This window comes from Acromyrmex echinatior, chromosome 18, assembly GCF_024713525.1.
Source record: "Acromyrmex echinatior isolate Ae372 chromosome 18, ASM2471352v2, whole genome shotgun sequence".
NCBI lineage: Eukaryota > Metazoa > Arthropoda > Insecta > Hymenoptera > Formicidae > Acromyrmex > Acromyrmex echinatior.
Genome location: NC_141869.1, coordinates 8,219,206 through 8,229,066, shown reverse-complemented (window position 1 = coordinate 8,229,066; position 9,861 = coordinate 8,219,206). Strand labels below are relative to the sequence as shown.

General features: G+C 33.7%; 1 protein-coding gene and 1 long non-coding RNA gene across 3 annotated transcripts; one reads left to right on the top strand and one right to left on the bottom strand.

Moving 5' to 3' along the window:
* Window positions 1–139: 139 nt before the first annotated feature.
* On the bottom strand, window positions 140–2,262 carry LOC147906795 (uncharacterized). Its single transcript, XR_015548078.1, has 2 exons — window positions 1,849–2,262; window positions 140–1,753 (listed from the first exon to the last, which is right to left on the bottom strand). It is a non-coding gene; the product is annotated as an uncharacterized LOC147906795 (long non-coding RNA).
* Window positions 2,263–2,380: 118 nt separating this feature from the next.
* On the top strand, window positions 2,381–9,278 carry LOC105144718 (uncharacterized). Of its 2 annotated transcripts, XM_011053783.2 has the most exons (5): window positions 2,381–2,552; window positions 2,677–2,774; window positions 6,423–6,551; window positions 6,635–6,765; window positions 6,904–9,278. In XM_011053783.2, exons 1-5 carry the CDS (start codon window positions 2,543–2,545, stop codon window positions 7,118–7,120), a joined length of 585 nt encoding a protein of 194 aa, XP_011052085.1. In that variant the 5' UTR covers window positions 2,381–2,542; the 3' UTR covers window positions 7,121–9,278. The 2 variants fall into 2 exon arrangements, with proteins under 2 accessions (XP_011052085.1, XP_087271582.1); XM_087415456.1 differs by lacking the exons at window positions 2,381–2,552; window positions 2,677–2,774 and adding an exon at window positions 6,121–6,332.
* The last annotated feature ends 583 nt before the right edge of the window (window positions 9,279–9,861 follow it).

The following is a 9,861-nucleotide window of genomic DNA, read 5'->3' as shown; positions in this document are numbered from 1 at the left end:
ACAATATATTATTTTAAAAATCTAATACAATATCGTAAATATACGAGTAAATTTAATAAAATTCTTTTTTTGTATTGATAGGAGGAAAGCATGTTCATAATCATTTTTCTTCGTCAATAATAAGATTTTACTGTAGCCCTTGTTAGTTTTAAACAAGTTTATTACTTCAAAATACAAATAGAGTGCACAGCTTAATAAGAAAAAAGAAAATGCTCCTAAAGACCAAAGCGGAGAGTAAGTGATAAAAAAAGCAAACGAACACGATCAATCAATAATTTCAATTTCATATCGCATTAACTTATAATATAAAGTGTAGTAACAAGATATCCATTATTTTTGCATGAAATTGAAAGTTTATTTAGTCAAATATGCACCGTTTTGTTCGATAACTTATTGCCATTTTGAAGGTAATTCCATTATTCCTCTCTCATAGAAACCCTCGTTATTGGCAAAAAACTGGGACAGTCGATTTTCACAAGCTTTGAGGCGAATTTTTCACCAGCAAAATCATTCGCCATAGACAGGAACAGGTGGTAATCACTTAAAGCCAGGTTCGGATTATAAGGTAGATGCATAAGAACCTTCCAACCAAGCTCCCGGAGCTTCTAGCGAGTCACTATCGATGTGTGTGGCCTTGCGTTGTCCTGATGGAACACAATTCCTCTCCTATTGGCCAACACTGGCTGCTTCTGGGCGATTGCTTTTTTCAGACGGTCCAATTGTTGACAGTACAGGTCCGAATTAAGAGTTTGGCCGTAGGGGAGCAGCTCATAGTATATGATTCCCTACCAATCCCACCAAACACGCAGCAAAACCTTCCTGACCGTCAATTCTGGCTTGGCCACCGTTTGCGCCAGCTCATCGCGATTCGACCACGACCGTTTTCGCTTGACGTTGTCATAAGTGACCTACTTTTCATCACCAATCACTATCCGCTTCAGAAATGGGTTGATTTTTGTTGCGATTCAGCAGCAATTCGCAGATGGAAATTCGGTCCATGAGGTTTTTTTGCGTTAACTCGTGTGACACCCATACATCGAGCTTTTTGTATTCAGCCTTATTCAAGTGGTTCCAAACGGTTTTTTGTGCAATGTTTAGCTCCTGGGCTGGGAAATCGAAACAGTGCTTACATGACGGTCGGACTCGATTTCTATTATTTTATCGACATTTTCGACAATTGACCTTCCAGAGCGTGGTGCATCTTTGACATCAAAATTACCGGAACGGAATCGACGAAACCAAAATTGCATTTTTGTGATTGGCTGTTACAGTACCAGGACCATAAACACTATTCACATTTTCAGCCGCCTGGCTTGCGTTTTCGCCTTTATCGAAGAAAAATTGTAAAATATGGCGTATTTTTTCTTTGCTAATGTCCATCTTTGACACGCGTTCAAACAATACTGAGTCAAGCAATCACAAAATTGTCTGAGAAGTTTTTTTAGTACGAAATCTTATCTTTCTAACGCCATCTAGCGTAACCCGATCGCACTTATACAATGCGAAATACAGATTACTAAACCATCTATTGGAAAAGTAATGGATTTCTTTTTACTACACCTAATATATAACAACATTCAGACAATACAATCTTATCAGTTAAAATTAATCATTGCTTATTCCAATTGTATGCCTTTTTTAATATCTAAAAAAAAATTCATGAATTTTTTCTTTTTACAATTTTAATACGCCTATTATATCAACTTAATTAGTCATAGAATATACCATATGTAACTAAAAGTTTATAAAATCTCTTTTATACTGGGTCATCTAAAAAGTATCCGCTAGTACTTTGTCACTAGATATATGACCATCAACACACATCTAGTGACAAAAAACCGCGGATACTTTTTAGATGACCCAATATATGTGATATGACATATAAAAGTAGTAAAAAAAATCTTATCTATTAAAACTTAAATCCTATATATGGTTAAATACCATTATAGAGAATCCTTTTGAGGATTCAACTTATTCTCCATTATTCCATATTTAGTAATATGACATTCTGAATGTTTATTCTATTGTTAGATTGTTTTTCTGAATTTACTTCCTTGCGACATGATTCTACAACAAGATTTCTACGATCCGAAGTAAAAACGATCATTAAATTTATATAATAAATAAGAAAGTGACTTAACTTAAAAAAAAAAAAAAAAAAACATTTTTTCAATTTCACTACTTTTCATAACTACACATGTAGTAGGATATAGTACAGATACGAACCACATCCATTTTTGACGACACGATTTTATCGACATTCAAAAATAGATGTAGCCACGTAGTTCCCAAACCGAAAATAGATGCTAGCGGTAATGTACGGGCGATTTCAACGATAATAGGAAAAACATCGGCATAGGCTTTCTCAGATTTCTCTCCGACTGTGGTCTATCTCAGTGAATCTTTGGTGTAGTTCGAAGGCGGCTTATGAAATTCGTATTTCTTTCGGTAATGTGACATATATAATTCGCGGATCGGAAATTCACGCAATTCTTACGATATTTAATCATTACTGTGATTTACGGTGCTATTACGAACTAAGATGCCGCGAGGTAAGTATCCTTTTACAAATGCTCCTTTCTGATCTCGAGTCTTCTTAATTCATCTTATGTTCTGCGTTCCTTCGAGGAAAACGATTTCTGTACACTTCGTTCTTAATCGTTCTTTGTCGCACAGGAAAATTCGTAAATCACAAAGGCAGGAACAGGCACTTCACAAATCCAGAAGAATTAGAGGAGCAGCGGCGCCAAGAAGAAAAAAAGCAACAGTGGAGAGTTAGTATTTTTAGGTTAATTGACACGAAGCTATTTAGTTTAGATATCAACCTCTTAGCCCAATATTAGACCAATATTACATGGATCCGTTTTTTGTCGTATGATAAATTTTTCAAGCCTCTTGATTGACTATACAATAAAAAGAGATCCTCTCTATCTTGCAGTCAATTAATACACTTGAAAAATTTGTCATAGGACAAATGTGTACAAAACAGAGAGGTCCTCGGATCTCTCTATTCCATAGCCAATCAACAGGCTTGAAAAATTTGTCGTACAACAAAAACGTACAAATGAAATATTATACCGTTACATGAATCCATTTTTTTGCTTGGTTTATACTTCAATCTTAACCCTAAAATCCTAAAATCCAATAGGCGTACCAGTCTTAATTAGTCCTAACTGAAATCTATAATCCATTGGTTGAATTTTAGGATTTTAAAATTAAGATCGAAGCATAAATTAGGCATTTGTCATAAAACAAATTTTTCAAGTCTATCAATTGATTATAGAACAAAGAGGCCCGAGATCCTCTCTCTTGCAGCCAATTGACACGCTTGAAAAATTTGTCATACGACAAAAAAAAACGGATGCATGTAATATTGGCCTTACACCTTGGAACACTTGGTAGGGTGCTATTTTATTTGTGTTTTCGTCGTACGACAAATTTTCCCTCTTGAAACTATAAAATTTTTGTTTCAAACATTTTTGCCTGTACAGGTTTACCTGTGTAAGTCAACTTACAGATTTTGAGAAAATCGACTGGATAAATTAAAATAGTCCACTCTATATATACAGGGTGTACAAAAAATCCCGAACCTTTCAAATATTTTGAAAAGTAAGCATTTTGGAGAAAAATGTTTCAGACAAAAGTTATAGGGTTTAAAAAGTCTATTCACTGATCACATCCGACTTTGGACACATTTGACTTTGGATGGCGTCGCTAAGGTCAAGTCAAGGTCAAATCGATTTTTTTAAACAGCACACCCTATTTTTGATGCCAGAATCTAATAGCTGGTGTTAAGAGCTTTTAAAACACTATAATTATTTTTCATTAAGTACTTTTCAAGTTATAAAGTTTGAAGTTATAGTACTGCCGATATTAGCATTACTCGTCCAATCGTCGGTTAATTTTATTATAGTATTCGACCTTGACCTGACCTTAGTGACGCCACTCAAGATCAAACGGATATAATCAGTAAATAGATCTTTTTAAATCCTATAATTTTTATCTGAAACATTTTTTCTCAAAAATGCTTACTTTTCAAGACATTTGAAGGATCCGAGACTTTTTGTACACCTTGTATACATACACACCCACACATACATACGCCATGCACACGCACGCACGCGCGCACGCACACACACACATTTTTTGCTAATAATTTTTCAACGGACAATAAATGCCATATAAAACTTTTTGAATGTTTTCCTTTGAAAGGATCAACATTCCTACATTTATTTTTGTAAATGTATCTATACGTATAGCTGTAGATTACAAATTTTATGCAAGTTTTCGTCATATAATTTTATAAATATTTTTTTATTAGGATAAAATCCATTCTTAAATTAGTTGACATCTTATTTATTTATAACTAATATAGAATATTTAATATAGCAAATTAAAATATAAAAATTATTATAAGCAATTAGTAATATGAAAAAGCATCTAGAGCATGTATCATAAAATCGTTCGGAATGGGTTCTAATCAGAATAATTCCGTTGTTTCTAGGAAACAATAGAAATCTAGGAAATAATTAAATAATTCCACACACACGCGCGCGCGCGCGCGCGCACGCACGCACACACAATCAGAATTATTCCGATTTAGTCTATAACAAGTACCCTATCCCTAACAGATGTCTCTGTCTGATAGTAAAAGTCAGTTGACTTATAGAAGGAATAAAAATATTCTACGTACGTATTTTTTTATTAGCAGTCAATGTTTAAGGTGAAATCCTACTAAATATATCTTTCCAAATTTGTCAAAATATATCTCTATTTTCTGATTACTGAAAATTTCGAACAAACATTATCCAAATCCGAACATTTCGAAGCTTGACTTTCTGACAAACCGTCTGACCACTCTATTCCTTATTATGATAGAAAACACTCCCATTACATAATTCTCGGAATCAGTCTTTCGACTTCTGGCAATAGAATGCTCCAAATTGTAAAAGTGATATAAAAAAAATTAACGTCAAAAGAACACATTTGAAATAGGTATTCTAGGTCAAATCTTGAAATCCTATGGATTCTATATCATAGTTGAGCAAAAATATGTTTGGCCACAAACTTGGATACAAAATATCTCGAGAACAATACATTTAAAAAAAAAATGTTTATTATAATAAAGCGCACAGGTTGAATTTTTCATTATTCTCGAAATCTCAAAATAAATAGCTCACCTGATGAGCCTCTTTAAATTCTATTTGAAACGTTTTTTTCTCCTCTCCTTGATGTATTGTGTTCAAATTGGTAAACATGCCGATCAGGAAAGACCGCTCCGATGACCCTGAATGATCTCCAAGAAGTTTTAGGCGTAATTCGTCATCCGTTAAAAAGTTATTAACAAAAAAGTTTAAGAAGTAACGTCTTATTTCTGCTTTATACAATATTAAGAACTACTCTGCATTCTCCTGTCTAGGCGTCAGACTTTCCACGCGAAAATCCACATTGTCTCTTGCGACTCTAGGCAGAGGGGGAGGTCGGATGCAACTCGCTTCGCGTGGAAAGTCATACGTCTCTAGACAGGGAGGGGAGATGGAATGGAACTTGCTTCGCGTAGAAAATCCAACGCCCCACAGTAGAGAGGATATGGAGTAGTTTTTAATATTGCGTATAGCAGAAATAAGACATTATTTTTTATTTCTTAAACTTTTTTTGATTAATAACTTCTTAATGAATAACCAGCGACAGCTAAAACATCTCAGAAATCATTCAGGATCATAACTTTAACAATATAATATATCAAGATCAAAATCATCGAAGTGGTCTCCCCCGATCGGCATATTAGCCAGAATAGCTATTTCAAACATGATCTTTTGACTGGTAATATTAATTTTTTTATATCACTTTTACAATTTAGAAAATTCTCTTCTGAGCAAAGTATGATAATGTAATTTCGTAAATATATAATAAAATATATAGAATTTTAAAATCTATGTAAATTAATGCATTGATGTAAAAATTAATTAGGTGTATTTGCCTATATTACTTGGTACTCTCCGAATTCGCACATAAGCAGGAGATTCTAGTGGATATCGCATCATGACGCAGCTTCGGGGAAAGATTTACATTCTGGGGATTATTCCCGCAATTCGGCGTATGTCATCTTGAAATACATACATATACATTTTATACTTTTACAAAATTACGCTGTCTTGCTTCGTTCGAAAAACGTTACAGCCAAAAAATATAAATTTGGTCACTTTTTTCGAGGATTAATTTCTCCTTGAATATTTAGTTTTGCCAATAAAAAAAATATGCATCGAATATTTTTATCTCCTCTACAAACCCACGAAATTAAAATCGGAGAGAAAACCTGGGAGCATATCCTTGTAAGTGAATTTTATTCCTAGGTAAGAATAAACTATTATCTTTTACATTATATTCTACTGAAAATTAAGTTAATTTTTCTTTATTTACAGAAAAATAAAGGGCAGGAAAGTTCGAGCGAAGAAGAAGATGATGAGGAGACCAAAACGAGTGGAGCCAATAGGTCAAAAAGTAGCACCACAGATAGCAACAGTGAGTCAGAATCAGAATCGGAAACAGAGGTATCTATATACATGTGTATGCGCAAGCTTAAAAAAGATCTTTTGTATATTAATTTATTTCATTAATTATTCTGTTCTTATAGGGAGGAAAAGCAAAAGGTGTAGAGAATTTAATTCAAGTAGAAAATCCAAACAGGGTACAAAAGAAAACAAAAAAATTATCTCAACTGAATCAATCGTTAGATGCAAAACCAGAACTATCTCGAAGAGAGCGGTATGATTGTTTTGATTATAATCATAATGTTTTGATGATGTTTTTTTGAAAATATATCCTTGTAATCATATCTTATTGCGTGTATTACTTATGTCAGTCTCAATATTAAAAATTGATTTATGTAATTCTAATTTTCAGAGAACAATTGGAAAAACAAAGAGCCTATGTGAATTATCAAAAATTACACGCAGCCGGTAAAACGGATGAAGCTCGAGCGGACCTAGCACGATTGGCTATAATTAAACAACAACGAGAAGAGGCGGCAAAACGACGAGAGGAAGAAAAAAAGCAAAAAGAAATGGCGCAACAAAAGAAGACAGAGCTAACACAGAAGGCGCTCGGAAAAAAATCTTAGAACATTACGATGACTAATTGCCACAAACTTCTATAACTAGACTGCTGACTTCGATTATTTTGTATATGAGGTCTGTTTTCTGTGGCTGAACTAGTGTACACTTTTGGAACTTGAAGTGAGATATGTTTGATATTTGTCGAAAGTGAGAAAGAAAGTTCTAGTGCAGTTTAGTGCAGGAACAGAAAACAGACCAATGATAGAAAAAAAAACAAAAGTAATACTGAGAAGTCTCTGTCGGTCACTTATGCCTATGTATATATAAGGTTGGAGCACAGACTTTTGGGTAACGCATAATACATAAAACATAAGAGAATAAACTAATCAGTTTATTCTTCATTTCATGAAAGGAAAGATTAAATAGTTAATTCTCTTAAATATTATGCATTGAGGCTCTTGAGTACTCAGCCAAGAATTCTGTGTTGACGATGGTGATACAGAATTAGATGGCGGCCTGGCGAAACCGGTAGCTACATACTCACAAGCACGAGCCATGTACGTCATGTGCTCTCGGTGCTTGTGTGTGCGTGCATGCGTGTGTTACAGCGTCTCGCCACGATAAAGGGCTGAACTTAGAGGCATGAAAAAAGTGACGTTTTGATGACGAAATTTATGCTGCATGTCATTTTGTTATTATTTGCTTAATTGTGAAAATGTGACTTGTTTCGTACTTATGAAAGTCCTAAAAATGGACAGAAACTACACTTATCTTGGAATTTTATATACGTAAAAGTGTATATTTCACTCGTTTTAACAACTGTTAAACCGTGTTTTCTGCCCGAATATAAGCTCATTTTACCTGCCTTTTATTGACTATTAAGAGAGAAAAAGAATAGTTTTTGCCCATTTTTACAAGTGTTTTAAAACGATCTCGTCATTTAGATTTGTCTAAATTGTCTTTACTTACAAATGGCATGCAGTATAAATTAACGTGTTATTTCTCGCCTGACGTCGCAACATGGCCGCCGCGACTAGTCAGGATCTTAAGATGCATTTTTCAGGAGCCGCTCAAACCAGCCGTTTCAAAAAAGATTACGCGATGACTTTTGTGTCAGAACTATTAAAGCGACAACTTTATATTAGGAGTGTGATTTAGTTTTGAGGATTTTTCTCAAAAACTGATTTATTTAAACAATATATCACAATACATACGTAAACGTTTAATAACTATTGTACGATCAATATTTAATTCTCTGACAAGTTCTGAAGTGGATAGTATTGGATTTTCGTCCAATAATGCTTGCAAATCTGCATTTTCCAGCTTTCGTCGTTAATATTAAAATCGCCACTTTTGAATTGACAGAATCAGTATTTACATGGGTGCAGTCTTAGGGTGCAGTCCACTTGGCGCTACAAACGCTTCGGAAGCATTTGACTGATCAATCAGAAGAAAAAAATTTCATTAATTGATCAATTAAAAAATGTTTGGAAACATTTGTAGCATCAAGTGGACCGTAGCTTTAATTGATGAAACAACATAAGTTTTTATATCAGAAAGAGAGAGGGACGATGGCCAATCTGTATCTCTTTCAATGGTGTAATGGGAAAGAAAATGAGAGAAAGATTGTGATCGTCTTTTGGTTCTTCTCCCTCATTATTGTCGATCATATTTGAATATTACTTAGCGAATTCGATTGGGCGCACTCAGTGCGCACTGGTGCACATTAAAGCTATCATACATAAAATAACGTAAAGAAATGTTTATACATAAACATAGAAATTAATTAAATCTTGAAATATTCGATACATTTTATTGTGCTATTAGGTAAATATGTATTTTATAATTCGAATTTGCACTTCACTTTTATACTCAAATTAAATTAGTGTACAACGGCTTTAATATGCACCAGTGCGCACTAGTTCTTCCAATCGAATTCGTCATTAAATACAGATCGCGCAGTGCATTCTCTATATCTTTGGCTTGGCATCAAACATGGCGACGAAATGATCAGTTTGGTATGGTCTAGTAGTAGAAGTTTATGTGCTAATTGCATAACTAATTTATCACAATATATTAATATTAATATATCCGAAGATTATTCCGATTGTCAAATCTTAATAAAATGTGGTAAACCGGTTCATATAATTGCTATATACACGTTTTATGATATGTTAATGTCATTGTTTATATAAATACAATGAATTATATGCAGTCTTTATACATATGTCAATTTTATTAAGCGTCGGCACAGGATAAGTTCCTAGAAATTGTTAGATTCCTTCTAATTGATGTTCACACAATAGCGCTATCAATTAAAATGAAAGTGGGAATGTATATGAAGTTTATTCGGGTTGCTTGAAATTTCCAAAAAATTTTACACTTAAAATGAGAGAGATAAATATATAAGATGTCCCATTTTAATTGCCCACTTCAAATATCTCTTGAACAACGCATTTTAGAGAAAAATGTTATAAACAAAAGTTTTATAATTTCAAGGAAAACGTAAGAAGGTATCATTGGTTTGACTTTGGATGGCGGTGTCATGGCAAGGTCACTTTGAATTTTTTTAAATGGAGCTCTCCATTTTTCATTATATGTTCTAGTAGCTTACCCCGAAGAGCTTTTTAAAACACTATAATAAAATTCTTTTTCATTAAGTACTGTAGGATTCTAGATGCTCAGAGATTAAAGGTTACAGTCAGGATGTCATAGGTTTAAGCCTATTCTACAATGTACTCTTTGTTTCATGTTTCTTGTTCTTTACCTCTTGCTTTCTTCCCTTTGCATTTATTGACTGTTTTAT

Coding starts and splice junctions, on each gene's coding strand:
- LOC105144718 (XM_011053783.2), top strand. Junction 2,775..6,422: donor AAAAAAAGCAACAGTGGAGA/GTTAGTATTTTT, acceptor CTTTATTTACAG/AAAAATAAAGGGCAGGAAAG. Junction 6,552..6,634: donor AATCAGAATCGGAAACAGAG/GTATCTATATAC, acceptor CTGTTCTTATAG/GGAGGAAAAGCAAAAGGTGT.